Source organism: Gracilinanus agilis, chromosome 4, assembly GCF_016433145.1.
Source record: "Gracilinanus agilis isolate LMUSP501 chromosome 4, AgileGrace, whole genome shotgun sequence".
Taxonomy (NCBI): Eukaryota; Metazoa; Chordata; class Mammalia; order Didelphimorphia; family Didelphidae; genus Gracilinanus; species Gracilinanus agilis.
The window spans coordinates 33,166,032-33,182,178 of NC_058133.1; the positions used below are offsets into that span (position 1 = coordinate 33,166,032).

The 16,147-nt window shown below is 45.3% G+C and overlaps 1 protein-coding gene and 1 long non-coding RNA gene across 2 annotated transcripts; both read left to right on the forward strand.

Moving 5' to 3' along the window:
• Positions 1 to 179: 179 nt before the first annotated feature.
• LOC123245144 lies at positions 180 to 1,458 on the forward strand. Its single transcript, XR_006506101.1, has 3 exons — positions 180 to 370; positions 1,130 to 1,169; positions 1,374 to 1,458. It is a non-coding gene; the product is annotated as an uncharacterized LOC123245144 (long non-coding RNA).
• A 13-nt stretch (positions 1,459 to 1,471) lies between these two features.
• Positions 1,472 to 6,550, forward strand: CCDC163 (coiled-coil domain containing 163). The gene is made up of 8 exons (XM_044673901.1): positions 1,472 to 1,552; positions 1,647 to 1,728; positions 1,871 to 2,030; positions 2,303 to 2,370; positions 3,761 to 3,828; positions 4,168 to 4,268; positions 5,689 to 5,816; positions 6,147 to 6,550. The coding sequence occupies exons 1-8, from the start codon at positions 1,502 to 1,504 to the stop codon at positions 6,278 to 6,280; spliced, it is 792 nt and encodes a 263-aa protein (XP_044529836.1). The 5' UTR covers positions 1,472 to 1,501; the 3' UTR covers positions 6,281 to 6,550.
• Positions 6,551 to 16,147: the final 9,597 nt, after the last annotated feature.

The window sequence follows — 16,147 nt, forward strand, 5'->3', positions numbered from 1 at the left end:
CCGTGGCGGCTGCGGGCTCTGCGGTTCGGACCTCTCGCTGAGTCCCGTGCTTCTTGAGCCCAGGCCTCAGCGGCGGTCCCGGACCGCCCCCCCGCCGCCTCTCACTCTGAGCGTCTCGGCCTGGCTCTGGGGCAGGCCCGGCCTGACCCCCGGAAAGTCCTGCGCGACCAGCTCACTGTTGGGGCCAGGCCGGGTGCCCCTGTCCTACGCCGCTCCCCTGCTGGAGCCCTCGGGCCCCGGCTGCGGCCTGCTGCCCTCAGCCCTGGAGCCGCCGAGCCTCAGATTACCCCCAGGGTCCGAGGATTCCAAGTGGTCCGAGCAGCTGGACTCACTCCTGCAGGCCACTGATGGCAACGTGGCCCGGATCAAGGTGGGCAGCTCGGGGGTGGGCGTAGCGGGGAAGCCCCTGTAGTCTTAGACCGCGCCCACCCGGCAGACCCACTTTATTCTGGGAGCGGGTCTGGTTCCCCTGGTTACTGCCCACGCCTAGCCCCGCCTCCTAGGGTGGAGCTCGGGATGATCCACGCCTACAAAGTTAGGTTTCGACTCCGAGCAGTCACACCCCCTCCTGGGAAGCGGGAGTTGTCTGTCTTAGAGGGAAATCTTCACTAGATCTGGCTTACTTGAGCTTTGTCTGCCTTCTGGGAAGTCTAACCATACTCCCCAGGGTGGGCTGGAGTTGGACCGTGCCTGGAGTGCTCGGCCCTGAGCTGGTCTTGACCCCTCAAGGAGTCTTGAGTTGGAGAGGGGTCTTTTCTGCTGTCCTGCTGCCTTAGTGACCCTATGGTCACAGAGAGCCTCCTTGTACTATTTCTTGGGGACTCCTAAAGCCCCTTTCCTTGCAGAAGTAAAATGACCTTAGATTGGGGTCTGACCTTCCCAAAGCTTCAGTTCACTTGTTCCAACGTCCTTGGTCTAGGCTCTAACCTGCTTTTGGGACTCCTTTTGCTTATCTGTAAGATGAGTTGGACCAGATAGTCTGGAAAGCCCCTGAAAGCTTTAAAAAAAAAAAAGTGTTTAAAGTGTTTTTAAGGCAGGGGAGGGTGGGGAGAGCTCAAGTCTTGCCCCAAAGAGAAGGATCTGACTGCTGATATTTGCCCCTTCTTGCTTTTTCCTTCCTGTTTTACAGCAGCATCTCTGCCCCCTTGGGGTCTCTGCAACTGGTGATTGTAAGTGTGTCATCCTCCATCCCTCTAGCTCTCAGATTTGGGGTTTAGCCTATTCATTCCCTTCCCTCTGGCTCTGACCATTTCCTTCCATCCTCCACCCAAAGGGAATCTGACCATCTCTGGGCCCTGAGAACTCCATCTTTCTCCAAAGAAAGGAGCTGGTTCATGTGGCCCAGCCTCGGTTTCCCCCTTTGCTTCCTGTAGCAAGTCTGACTCCTTCTGGGCCCTGGATATCCCATTCTAATCCTGAAGGGGAACTGCCTCGTCATATCTGGGCCCTGGATACCCCCACTGAGGGGAAGACCTGGGATGAAGCCTGTTTTTCCTTATCGATGTGGGAAGAAATTGCCACTCTTCGAAGCCAGCTCCGGACCCAGGCCCAGGTGCTGTGGGGCATGTATCTATGGGGATGGGGTAGAGGTCCCTCTTGCACCTCTGGGGCCCAGGAAAACTGTTTTTCTTCCTGGTCTGATCCAGGTGACAGTGCTGATGAGTCAGGCTATCCAGGGCCTGATGGAAGATAGAGAGCATCAGAAATGTCAGATTGATGATCTAGAAGGTAACCCCTATGATGAAGGGCCCCCACCGCAGACATTCCTACCTGAAGTCCATGGGATTGCCTGCCCTATGGGATCAGTCCCCACCAAGGGAGAGGGAAGTAGGGATTGTTGGGTAGGGATGACATTTCCACTGCTGCCCAGATGAGCTGGGCCGGCTTCGAGGGACCCCTGAAGGGCGAGCAAGGTTGGAGCAACGAGTAGAGGACCTGAACTCAGAGCTGCAGAACCTACGGCGGCAACTCCAAGCCCGTCCAGGGGAGGCCAGTGTGACTGCTCTCTTGCGACAAGAGCTACAGAATGAGTGAGTACTGATCTCCTGGGACTCCATCACACATGGCTCCTAACTGGCCTATCCCACAGCCTTTCTCAGGCAGGGTGATGGTACCTTCCAGGGAGTCTCATCTCCATAGATTTTGATGGGGTATTCATACCTGAGTACTTGTTCTCTCCTCTCTGCTGGAGGAGAAAGATTGGCAGGTGGGTAGTGGGGATGGAGGGGCGGTATCCTCTTCCCTGCATAGCTGTACATAGGAGCCTTGGAATACAGCCTTACTGACCCCCTGACCCTTCCAGCCGCCAGCTGCTATGGGAGGAATATGAAGCCGTTCAAGGGGAGCTGAAGCTTTTTCGGGACCAACTGGGTGAGCAGGCCTCCCTTTCCAATTCTCTCACATCTTTTCTCTCCCCTGAGGCCTTTTTGTGGCTTTCAAAATGGTTCTTATGAGTGGTGGGGAGGCAGGAGGTGCTCTGGAACCCCAGCCTTGGCTGAGAGTCTAACCTGGCCATTTAACTGCCAGAGTGGGGTGGGCAGACCATTTTCCTCTCTAGATCTGAATTTCCTCACCTACAAAATGAGAACATTGGGTCAGATGAATTTTAGAGGCTCTTCAACCCTAGTCCTAATGATCCTTTCCATCCTGGAGAGAGGATGAGCATGGGGGCACCATTCACTCAGTGAGCTTTAAAAATTTTTTTTATAAAGCCCTTACCTTCCACCTTAGAATAAATACTGTTCTAAGGCAGAAGTAAGGGCTAGGCAATGGGGGTCAAGTGACTTGCCCAGGATCACACATCTAGGAAGTATCTGAAGTCAGATTTGAACCTAGGATCTGGTTTCTCAGCCTGGCTCTCAATCCACTGAACCACCCAGTTTCCCCTCAATGAGCTTTTATCCAGTGCACCTTGCTGTAGGCACACCTCTGTGATAGGTACTAAGCCAAAGATCAAGTTTATGGATGATTAGGGCTCTGCCCTTTGGCTGCCTACAGGCCACTGGAGACACCTAGGCCAGGAACATAGGTAGCTGGCAGTATAGCAGTAAGGACTGACAGGGAAGTGGACTTGAAGGAATTATTTCAGGTGGGAAAGTCATTCCAGGCATTGGGAACAGACTAAGCAAAGGCCTGATGCCAGAGAGCACAGTATGGGTTCAGGATAGGAAGACCCATGTTTAGACAAGAGTAACACCATACCAGTTGAATAAGGTTAAGGGAGGCTTCTGTTACAGCAGTGGAAAATGATCGGAAATGTTGAAATGGTCATTCATCATGAGGACTGTGGGGAGAGGACAAACCCTCATCTACTTGATTGTGGGATCCTCTGGAGCTCAGTTCCTTCCATCCAACACAAACATGTCAACAGGCATCAAAAAATGGGAGGAGAGAAGGAAAGGAGAGGAAGAGAGAAAAGAAAAGGGAAGAAGGAGGGGAGAAAGGGGAAAGGAAAGGAAGGAAGGAAGGAAAGGAGAGGACAGAAGGAGAAAAGGGAGAGAAGAAAAGGGAAGTAGGGAAGGAGAAAAAAGGCAGGAAAGAAGGAGGAAAAGGAAAGGGAGGAAGGAAAAGGGTAAAGAAGAAAGAAGGGAAGAAGGAAAGAAAGGAGTAAGGAGAGAAGGGAAGGGAGAAAGGAAAAGGAGGAAGAAGGAAGGAATATTGAAAAGAAGAGTAGATTTGCATTCTGGGAAGGAGAAAGAAGGAAGGTCTTTTCCTTTCCCTGCCCCAGGGCCCAGGTATGCTGACCACCTCTCTCCCTCAGGTCAACAGCAGGAATTATTGCTGAGGCAGATGGCTGAGGCCAGGCAAGCGCAGGGGCGGAGCTGGAAGGTAGGTTCTGTAACCTCAGCATCTGAAGATTCCTTCTCCCTGACAAGGGGTTATCCTTAAAAAAAAACATCTTGAGATGGGCAACCCTGGGCCAATTCTGATGCTTTTTCTCCTAGCCTTATATATAGGAAGATGGAATGCTTTGGAGAAATGGTCTTACTGCCCCCTATCCCTACAGTACCCCTTTAGGGAGCCCCCCCTTCTCACTGTCCTCTAAATTCTCCTGGCTAAGGACCCTGGCTTATTGAGAGTACTCTGGGGGACAAGAGAGGATGCCCTGGGTGAAGGAAAATGTCTGAGGTCAATACCAATGTGGGGGGGGGCGTTGTCCCTGGGCAGGTACTGGAGCAGTTACAGATTGATCAAGAAGGCCACTTCCGGGTGGTGGACGCTGCCAGGGAGGAGGCTCGGGATGTTCGGCAGGAGATTGATCTTGTCAGGTCTGGGGTTCAGTCTGGGGCTGGGAGGGATTTAGGGGAGTGGCTGCATAGCCCTGGTTCTAGGAGGGGTTGGGAAGGAAGGAGATGGGGTCCCATTTAATGACCTGACTTTCGGAGGTTTCTAGATATTCTTTTCTTTGTGTCGACCATGAAATTGGGCACCTTTTCCCACCCCCTGGGATCCCCTCTGTTTCTGCATGGCCCAGGCAAACAGTGCAAGACAAGATAAGGAGGGTCAGAGCAGGGGGCACAGTGGGACAGAGCTCCAGAGAGGACTTGGCTCCTAGACTTAGCCCTGCTACTGTCCAACAAAGCCATCTGTCCTTGTTATAATCCTCCTGCTGGACAGCCAGAGGGGGAGGTGAAACATCTTTGGAAGTCTTGGCCCAGATCCCAGACTTCAAAGAAGGAGGAGACCAGCCCCACTTTGGTCCCTGACCTGTTCCTCTGGAAGGAAGAGAGGAGAGTCCAACCTTTATTCTGGAATCACAGATGAGAGAGAAGCGCCCTGAGCCCTCGCTCATGCAGCTGGAAGGCATTTGGGACAGGTTTTGAACCCATGCTTCCTAGCACTCTGCCCAGTGCAGGGAGGGAGCAGGTGGCATACTGAAGAAATGGGAGTTCAAATCTTGTTTTTGACACTTACCAGTTGTGTCTTATGTCCCTCAGACTCCTTATCTATAAAATGGATTGGTTTGAGGATGAAGTGAGATATTTGTAAAGCCCTTTGCAAACCTTAGTGAGCCCTATAAATGCTGTTCTTTTGTCTATTCCCTCTCCCTCTCCCCAAGGGACTTCAAAGCTTGCTGGAACAGATGGTTTGTTTCCCTAGGATCTTGAAGGGCTGAGTTCTGCCTCCTCTGTGACCAAGAGCAGGCTGCTTCACCTTTGGGGAGTAGCTTATAAAACCTGTATAGTAGGCATTAAACATTAAGTGCCCACTATATACATGTGGGCAACTAGATGGTGAAGTGGATAGAATCCTAGGTTCAAATCTGGACTCAGACACTTCATACCTGTGTGACCCTGGATAAATCACTTTATCCAGTTAACTCTACCTCACTTTGTCTCTTCAATTATAAAATGAACTGGAGAAGGACATGTTAAACCACTCCAGCATGCCTCCTATGTGTCAGACACTGGGCACCTTGCTATAAGCCTTGGGGACACAGAGGCAAAAGCTAATAGCTCCCTCTCCCTTCCCCAGGGGCACTTTCCTGTTTCTCTAAGCTGAAATTATTATTCCATATCACAGTGTATCCCTCCTCTCAGCTCCCATAGTTTCTATGACCCTCAGCTTCCACTTAAGAGAAACTGAGTCAGGTTTGGGGATGGTTAGAGGCCCTGGCTCTGAGGCTCTGGCATCAGGCTCTGGCCTCTTCTTTAGGACTCTGTTGCTGACCCTGAGGGCCCCCCATAGGGCCATGGTGTGTTCTCTGCAGGCTCAGCTTCGAGGGGATCCCCCTCGGCCAGACTCTGCAGTCTCTAGCTCTGACCTGAGCCTCCTAGACAGTGACAGCAGCTGGGATATACCGTCTCGGGAGGCAGGTGGGTGAGCTTGGTAGGCCTGGGAGTATGTTTCCCCTCACTACCTCCCCCATCCTGCCTCCAACTACAATCCATGGGGCCCAGGGTCTTAACAGTCTTCCTGCCTGCTCCCTTTCAACCTTTACCTTCCACCTCAGAATTGAATGTCTTTGGGCCAGAGTTGGTCCTTATTTCCTTTAAGGGTTCCCAGCCACAAGGCTATATAGACACATGCCCTCTTTCCTCTGCCCTCTAACCCCCTTGATCCCTGGGGAGGTTTATGAACCAGGATAGAGGAGAGCCCTGAGCCAGCGGATTTTCTGACCACTGCTCTGGGCCTGCCCCACTCAGCTTTGCCAGCAGATCCCCGTAGCAACACTGCATCGAGCGTTGAATCCAGCACGGAGCTCGTCACTTCTACAAGGAGCCCCCAGACATCCAACCGGTCAAATCAGGCACCCAAGCTGCTCCTTAGTGACCTTTGAAAGGGCTGGCCAGCACTCTGTCTTGGCCTGTTGAAGGACAAGGGACAGCCTTAGGGAAAAGGGGAGAGAGAACCGAGGGAAGCATCTTATTCCCGGTAGCCTCCCCTTTCCCAGGAGCCTTGAGGGACTTTCCCAAAGGATTTCTTGATGGGCTGCTGGCCCCAAATCCTTGCAGTCTGTTTCCTGGCTCCCTTCTGTTCCTCTCATCTCCCCCAAAGATTTCTCCCTTTCCCCCATCCCCCAAATCTGGAATAAAAAGTGTTAACTCTATCCTTGCCCACTGTAGTCTTTGGAGAAAGTTCCCCCAGCCAGGGTGTAAGCTGAACCCCAGAATGCCAGGCCCACAGCATGTTGGGGGATTCAATGGGTGGGGCTTCATTTCTCATACATCCTGGCCAGGTTGAGATAGGCCTTTCCCACCCCGTCCAGCTTCTCTGGTCTGGTTATGGGAGTCTCTTTCTATAGTAGGTTGTGGCATTCCTGGTAGCCTGGTATCTAGCAATGCCATGAGCATTAAGAGATGGTGCTTTGTGGTCATCAAAACAATATGGTACTGGCTAAGACAGAAGGGAGGATCAGTAAAATAGACTTGGGGTAAGTGACCTCAGCAAGACAGTGTATGATAAACTTGACAAAAACTGCTGGGAAAATTGGAAAACAGTGTGGGAGAGATTAGGTTTAGATCAACATCTCACACCCTACACCAAGATAAACTCAGAATGGGTGAATGACTTGAATATAAAGAAGAAAACTATAAGTAAATTAGGTGAACACAGAATAGTATACTTTGTGAAAGGAAAGATTTTAAGACCAAGCAAGAGTTAGAAAAAATTACAAAATATAAAAATTTTGATTACATTAAAAAGTTTTTGTACAAACAAAACCAATGCAACCAAAATTATAAGGGAAGCAACAAATTGGGGAAAAAAATTTTATAACAAAAACCTCTGACAAAGGTCTAATTACTCAAATTTATAAGGAGCTAAATCAATTGTTCAAAAAATCAAGCCATTCCCCAATTGATTAATGGCAATTTTTAGATAAAGAAATCAAAAGCATCAAGCACATGAAAAAGTGTTCTATATCTCATAACTAGAGAAATGCAAATCAAAACAACTCTGAGGTACCACCTCACACCTAGCAGATTGGCTAACATGACAGCTAAGAAAGTAAATGTTGGAGGGGATGTGGCAAAATTGGGACATTAATGCATTGCTGGTGGAGTTGTGAATTGATCCAGCCATTCTGGATGGCAATTTGGAACTATGCCCAAAGGGCACTAAAAGAATTCCTGCCCTTTGATCCAACCATACCCACTGTAGTCTTTGGAGAAAGTTATACCCTAAAGAGATCATAAGGAAGAAGACTTGCATAAAAATATTTATAGCCGTACTCTCTGGTGGTAAAAAATTGGAAAATGAGGGGATGCCCTTTGATTGGGAAATGGTTGAACAAATTGTATCTTTTTGGTGATGGAATACTATTGTGCTTGAAGGAATAATGAACTGGAGGAATTCCAATGTGAACTGGAAAGACCTCCAGGAATCGATGCAGAGTGAAAGGAGCAGATCCATCAGAATATTATACACAGAGACTGATAACACTGTGGTACAATCGAATGTAATGGACTTCTCTACTAGCAGCAATACAATGATCCAGGACAATTCTGAGGGACTTATGAGAAAGAACGCTATTCATATCCAGAGAAAGAACTGTGGGAGTAGAAACACAGAAGAAAAACAGTTGCTTGATCACATGGGTCGATGAGGATATGATTGGGGATGTAAACTCTAAATGAGCACCCTAATGTAAATATCAATAATATGGAAATAGGTCCTGTTCAATGACACATGTAAAACCCAGTAGAATTGGGTGTTAGCTATAGGAGGGGGTAGAGGAAGGAGAGGGAAAGAACATGAATCTTGTAACCACTGAAAAATATTTAAAATTAATTAAATACAAATTAATAAATTATTTGAAAATTAAAAAAAAAGTCATGGTGAGTCAATGCTAGGCTAGTGGAGTTCCTCTTGGTGAAGCTAAGGCTCCAGCCCTAGTGCCTAGACTGAACAATAATGCATGGGCTCAGGGTCTGTGGCAGAACAAGTCCTGAGTAAAGCAGCAGAATCACTGCTTCCATCTGGCATCTGGTTCCAGGGGTACAGTGGACATTCCTTTTAGTAGAAAAAGGCTTTGAATGCTGCTCCACACTCCAGGTTATCAGGCATGAGAAGTTACTTGGAAGAAATGGAAGAAGGCTTCAAAGTAAAAAAAAGGATAAGAGGCCCAAAGGAAGCTTAGGAGGAAGGGAAAGGAGTATCTCTAGGGGCTCTTCCCAAGGATGGAGCAGCTATTGAGTTGGTGCTATTGAGGGAGAACTATTCCAGTCAGGTCAGAGGAAGAAGAGACCTCCTGGTCCATTGGATGATAGCTCTTGAGAAAGGGGACTGAGAATCCTGTTTGCCAACCTGATAATCCCAGAGTTCTGCCTTCCTGGATCACACATAAAGGACACGACAGAGGGCTCATCAAACTTAGTGGTGTCCGTAATCATCTTTTAGGGATCCATACAGACACATTACTGCCACCATGATTCGAAGTATCATTGCTATGGCCTAGGGAGTCCTGGCTGGGGACTGCGGGCATTGCTTTGTTCTCTGCTTTTGGAGACAGAAGTAGATTGGAGGATTGAAGAGCAGGTTAAAAAGATGTTACCTGGAATGGACTTGGGTTCCTGGCTTAAGACAGAGGAATTTTGGGTAAGGCACCCAAGGAATTAAACATATTTGCCTGGAGTCTTGTGAATCTAATCCAAAATAAATAAAAAGGGGAGGGGGACCTGTTGCCCAATTACTCCTTATCAAGCTGAAAGACTGAAGAGGAGTTGAAATGCCCAGAAATTCACAGGAGCAGGTAATTAGTCTGTAGGCCAATGTGTTTATACTCAAGCCATGTGCTCAGGGCCACAGAGGAGGACAAGGGTGAGAGCACAGTTTGGGCCAGAAGGGAAACAGAACCAACCCTCATGGTCTATTTCTGGATGGTTGGATAAAAGGAGTGGAACAGGGGAGGAAGGTGATGGCCTAGCAGCATGCCTTAAGAAATGCTAAAATGAGAAATCCCAGTACCAGATATATTGGAAAGAACTCATTTGCTCAACAGAGCTTTATTTATCTGATGCTGTCCTGGTCTCTCCCTTCTGGAGGGGCTAATACAGGTGTTTTACAGATGACAAAACAGACCTTAGAAAGGGCAGTGACTTGCCCTTGGCCTCAGCCTCACAACTAGAAAGCATCAGAGGCTGCTCCCGGGATGAGGGTCCCAAGAATCCTTGTGAGATTCAGCCTAGGGAGGAGCTAGAGAGCCCTCCCAAGCCTTGACTGGGCTGGGAGGCTGGATGCCACTAGAGGTCACTGTGGCATTGTCTGAGGACTTCGAAACTGGGCAGCTTCAGACTATGGGGGACCATTCCCAGGAAGACTTGAGGCCTGAGGGACAATATTGCCCTCTGTTTGGGTGCCCTTACCAGGCCTGAGGTACCAGGCAGCTGTGGCACACAGGTGGCACTTTTCGAGGTGGGAAATCCCAGGTAAAAGGGACAAAGCTGAGGGGCCAGGAATGACTTTCTCCCCATTTCTGTTGGAAGCAGAAGCCTTAAGAAATTTTCCTTGTCTCAATTCATGGAGAGGCAGCATGGAGTATAGAAAGTATTGGTCTTGGATTCAGGAAGATCTTGGTTCAAATCCCATCGTAGACACTTACTAGCTGTGTGATTCCAGGCCACATTACGGGTCTCGTTTTCTTCATCTATAAGATGCTGGGGGAATAGGTAGAGATTTGGCTTGACAGTCTCTGATAGCCCTTAGGGGCCTTGTTAAGTCAAGGCCCTTAATGAAGTGGAGACAGGATCCAAAATTTAGGACCTTGGGCTGGTCAGTCCTGGGTGACTTGGGGCTGCAGGGAGGAGAGGCCTTTCTGGTTATCCTACCCAAACTTTTGCAGTTTTCCCCAGCAGTTGTCTGAGCATCTCTGCTGATGGGGAGCTCAGAATCTTTCTAGTCAGCCAATTCTACCTTAGGATGTCTTTCCTTTAGAGCGGTGATTCCCAAAGTTGGCACCACCGCCCCCTGGTAGGTGCTGCAGTGATCCAGGGAGGCGGTGATGGCCACAGGTGCATTTATCTTTCCTATTAATTACTATTAAAATTTTTTTAAAATTAATTTCCAGGGGGCTAAGTAATATTTTTTCTGGAAAGGGGCTAGTAGGCCAAAAAAGTTTGGGAACCACTGCTTTAGAGGATCCTTAAAGTAGAGCTAGGCATTCTGTTTGGACAGTTAAAGAACCAGGCTGGGAGAAGTGAGGTTATTTGCCCAAGGCACCATGTCACGAAGCAGAAGAAGCCAAGATTCGAACCAGGTATGCTCGTAAATGTTTAATAACCAACTCACCAAAGGGAAAAAAATGTAACCAAGGTATGCTTTTAAGTTTAATCTGCATTAACATTTTTTTTCTTAAAAAAAAAAATTTAAATCCTTAACCTTCTGTCTTAGAATTAATACTAAACTAAGTATCAGTTCCAAGGAAGAAGACTGGTAAGAGCAGTTAAGTGACTTGCCCAAGGTTATACTGCTGGGAAGTCACTGAGAACAGATTTGAACCCCAGTCTTCTTGACTTCAGGCCTGGATTTTTATCCACCAAGTCACCTAGCTGCCCCTCTGTATCTTTATTTTGTTTAAAAAAAAAACAAAATAATAAATCATTGATTTGTAGCATTTTCTGAGGTGAAAATAGCTTTGGGAGTCCAGTCAAGCTGGTGCTAGGATACTCTTGATTTGAACCCAGGTCCTTTGACTCCAAATCCAACAGTATTTTTTACTGTTCCTCACTGTTTCATAAACTGGAATCAGTCTCCTTTTGGTTTCACCATTTGGGAAGTGATTAGCCCAAGGTCAACTGGTTAATAAGTGGCAGAAATGGACCTATAACCTCGTGTCCTGACTCCAGTCCAATGCTCCCTATCCTATCCCACACTGTCCTTCCTGCCTTTATAGAACATGACAATAGATTCACAGGAAGGAACTTCCTGGGGACCTCTGGACTGAAGTAGGACAGGTTTAATCTCTCCTGTGTCTTCCCTACCACCACTGTCTGAGGGCTTTTCTCAAGTTTAGACATCTTCAGTTCCTTCTTCTGATCTAGAAATGGTATGGAGCCGCCCAGCTGGTTTTTAGTCCTATCAGTATCTGGATCTCTACTGCTAGACTTGCCCTTCCTAAGGCATGCCCAGAATTCTTGCAGATGTGTTCTGGCCAGAGTACAGGAGAATGGGACTCTTACCTCTCCTTATTTCTGGATATTCTACTTCTCTTAATGAATGAGCTTTTTTAGCTTCTATATGTGACAGCCTATATATATATATATGTTTCAAGGGTCTCCTTGGTGAAAGCATAAGGTAAAGAGAAGGTTTTTCCAAATGAATATGGCAGATCTTGTCCTTACAATCACACAGTTGACCAGAAAGGACAGTCCGCTTGTGTATTGATAAAAAGTAAAAGCATTCGGCTCCAAGAGAGTAAAGTATGTTCCTTGGCTCTTATTGGGCCAAGAATCCTCAGGCACTCAATGTTACTGGATTCTTTGAGAACTTCAGCTAGAGAGAACTGTCTGCAGTGTCTCCCAATTACTGTCAAGTAAGGCACAAAATGGAGATGGCTTCTTGCCATCTGCATCCTTTGCACAAATGTAACTAAAAAGTGTCATGGAGGATTTTTACATGGAAGGGGAATTCCTCAAGCCTGGTAGTAGCTGTGACTTCTCCTATGTAGTTCTTGGTTGAAAATGTTTCAGGCCACTTGTGCTCACTCAGTTCTCTATAGATGATCTTCAACTTCCATTACTGATAGACTGTTATGCCATGTGAATATCAAAATAGGATAATATTGGTAAAAAAACACTTAGCACAGGGCCTGACACATAATAGGTGCTACATATATACTTATTCCCTTCCCCCTTTCCTTAAGTCACAAATACAGTGATAGCAGCATAAATAAGATGGTCTTAGTTTCAGAGAGAGGTCATTTAATAAAAAATAATAATAGGGGGTAGCTAGGTGGCTCAGTGGATTGAGAGCTAGGCCTAGAGATGGGAGGTGCTGGGTTCAAATCTAGTCTCAGACACTTCCTAGCTGGGTGACTCTGGGCAAGTCACTTAACCCCCACTGCCTAGGGCTTACTACTCTTCTGCCTTGGAACCAATACATAGAATTGATTTTAAGAAGAAGTAATGGTTATTACTTAATAAATAATAATAGTCACCATAAATAGAGCACTTTAAAGTGATGAAGTGTTTTCCAAATATTATTTCATTTAATAATAACCTTAGGAGATAGGTGCTATAATTATGCCTATTTTATAGATAAGGAAAGTAAGGCAAGCAGAGGTTAAGGTCTCTTGCCCCGGGCCATGTATTATGTATCTAAAGGAAGCTTTGAACTTATTTCTTCCTAACTCTAGGACCAGTAGAGTTCACTGAGCTGCTTGAATTACTTGGATCCTGAGTGAGTGCAATCTAGTTGGCTTTGTTCTCCCTGGTCAATTCTGGATTGAACTCATTGACCACTGGTAAGAACTATCCCAGATGCATATACTGATAGATCAGCTCAATGGGCTGTTCGTCCAACTGCATATCAGAGTCTGGATGAGAAATATTCTTTTTTTTTTTTTCCCTTAACCTTTATCTTCCGTCTTAGAATATTATGTACTGGTTCCAAGGCAGAAGAACAGTAGAGACTAGGCAATCAGGATTAAGTGACTTTCCTGGGGTCACACAGTTAGGAAGTGTTTGAGGTCAAATTTGAACCCAGAACCTCCTGCTTTCTCTGTGTATTCAATAGACAAGCATTTATAAAATGCCTATTATGGGGCTGGTAGGTGGCTCAGTGGATTGAGAGTTAGACCTAACAATAGAAATGGATTTAAATGTGACCTTACATACTTCCCAGCTATGTGATCCTGGACAAGTCATTTAACCCCCATTGCCTAGCCCTTACTGCTCTTCTGCTTTGGAACTAATACTAAATATTAATTCTAATTCAGAAAGAAGGGTAAAAAAAATGTTTCCTCAGAGTATTTTCTTCTGAATACAACTGTGAGGGATGTGGTGCAGACATCACTATGCTGGTGTTACTAATAAGGATCCTACAAGAGGAGGGGAAGAGCTCCAAAAGACCTCATTTTTCTGAGACCTAGACAAGGACTTGGCCAAAATCACACAGGAAGTAGCCAACAAAGACAGGATTTAACCACTGTCCTGTAACTCAATGGCAATACTCTTTCTGGTGCCTCCAAGTGCCAGGAATGATGAGCCTTGCATCCTATAGGAAATCCTGTAGGTTTTAGAATGAGAAAGGAGAGTGACATGCCAGGTTATCTGTGCTAAATGCTGGGGAGATACAATCCAATATATGATAGATAGTTTCTATTGTGTGTGAAAGGTTTGTATAATTCCTGTGTTTGTTTTGGTAGATAAATTCCAAAGTATTTCATATTGTCTAGAGTGATTTTAAATGGTGTTTCTCTTTCTACCTCTTGCTGCTGTGATTTTTTGGAAATATATAGAAATGCTGATGATTTATGTGCATTTATTTTGTATCCTGCAACTTTGCTAAAGTTGTTGATTATTTCTACTAGTTTTTTAGTTGATTCTCTAGGATTTTTTAAGTAGACCATCATATCATCTGCAAAGAGTGATAGCTTAGTCTCCTCATTGCCTATTTTAATACCTTCAATTTCTTTTTCTTCTCTAATTGCTACTGCTAGTGTTTCTAGTACAATATTAAATAATAGAGGTGATAATGGGCATCTTTGTTTCACTCCTGATCTTATTGGAAAGGCTTCTAATTTATCCCCATTGCATATTATACTTATTGATGGTTTAAGATATATACTGTTTATTATTTTTAGGAAAGGACTTTCTAGTGTTTTCAGTAGGAATGGGTGTTGTATTTTGTCAAAGGCTTTTTCAGCATCTATTGAGATAATCATGTAGTTCCAAACAAGTAAAACTAGATCTAAACAATTGGAAAAACATTGAGTGCTCATGAGTAGGATGAGCTAACATAATAAAAATGATCATTCTATCCAAATTAATTTACTTATTTAGTGCCATACCTATCAAACTACCAAAAACCTTTTTTACCGCATTAGAAAAAACTATAACAAAGTTTATTTGGAAGAACAAAAGATCAAGAATATCAAGGGAAATAATGAAAAAAAAGCATGAAGGAAGGTGGCTTAGCAGTACCAGATATTAAGCTATTCTATAAAGCAGTGGTCATCAAAACAATATGGTACAGGGGCAGCTGGGTAGCTCAGTAGAGTGAGAGTCAGGCCTAGAGACAGGAGGTCCTAGGTTCAAACCCGGCCTCAGCCACTTCCCAGCTGTGTGACCCTGGGCAAGTCACTTGACCCCCATTGCCCACCCTTACCAATCTTCCACCTATGAGACAATACACCAAAGTACAAGGGTTTAAAAAAAAATTAAAAAAAAAAAACAATATGGTACTGGCTAAGAGATAGAAGGGAGGATCAGTGGAATGGACTTGGGGTAAGTGACATCAACAAAACAGTGTATGATAAACCCAAAGAGCCCAACTTTTGGGACAAAAATCCACTATTTGACAAAAACTGCTGGGAAAAGTGGAAAACAATATGGGAGAGATTAGGTTTAGATCAACATCTCACACCCTACACCAAGATAAATTCAGAATGGGTGAAAGACTTGAGTATAAAGAAGGAAACTGTAAGTAAATTAGGTGAACATAGAATAGTATACTTGTCAGATCTCTGGGAAAGGAAAGATTTTAAAACCAAGCAAGAGTTAGAGAAAAATTACAAAATGTAAAATAAATAATTTTGATTATATTAAATTAAAAAGGTTTTGTACAAACAAAAACAATGCAACCAAAATCAGAAGGGAAACAACGAACTGGGAAAAAATCTTTATAACAAAAAATTCTGACAGACGTCTAATTACTCAAATATACAAGGAGCTAAGTCAATTGTATAAAAAATCAAGCCATTCCCCAATTGATAAATGGGCAAGGGACATGAATAGGCAATTTTCAGATAAAGAAATCAAAAGTATCAATAAGCACATGAGAAAGTGTTCTAAATCTCTAATAGAGAAATGCAAATGAAAACAACTCTGAGGTACCACCTCACACCTAGCAGATTGGCTAAAATGATAGCAGGGGAGAGTAATGAATGTTGGAGGGATGTGGCCAAATTGGGACATTAATGAACTGCTGGTGGAGTTGTGAACTGATCCAACCATTCTGGAGGGCAATTTGGAACTATGCCCAAAGAGTGATAAAAGAATGCCTGCCCTTTGATCCAGCCATACCATTGCTGGGATTGTACCCCAAAGAGATCATAGATAAACAGACTTGTACAAAAATATTTATAGCTGTGCTCTTTGTGGTAGCAAAAAACTGGAAAGTGAGGGTATGTCCTTCATTTGGGGAATGGCTGAACAAATTGTGGTATATGTTGGTGATGGAATACTATTGTGCTCAAAGGAATAATAGACTAGAGGAATTCCATGTGAACTGGAAAGACCTCCAGGAATTGATGCAGAGTGAAAGGAGCAGAGCTAGAAGAACATTGTACATAGAGACTGATACACTGTGGTAAAATTGAATGTAATAGACTTCTGTACTAGCAGCAATGCAATAACCCAAGACTCTTCTGAGGGATTTATGGAAAAGAACACTACCCACATTCAGAGGAAGAACTACAGGAGTGGAAACACAGCAGAAAAACAACTGCTTGAACACTTGGCTTGATGAGGACATGATTGGGGATGTA

Coding starts and splice junctions, on each gene's coding strand:
- CCDC163 (XM_044673901.1), top strand. CDS start 1,502: ATGTGGGAAGAAATTGCCACTCTTCGAAGCCAGCTCCGGACCCAGGCC. Junction 1,553..1,646: donor AGCTCCGGACCCAGGCCCAG/GTGCTGTGGGGC, acceptor GGTCTGATCCAG/GTGACAGTGCTGATGAGTCA. Junction 2,371..3,760: donor GCTTTTTCGGGACCAACTGG/GTGAGCAGGCCT, acceptor TCTCTCCCTCAG/GTCAACAGCAGGAATTATTG.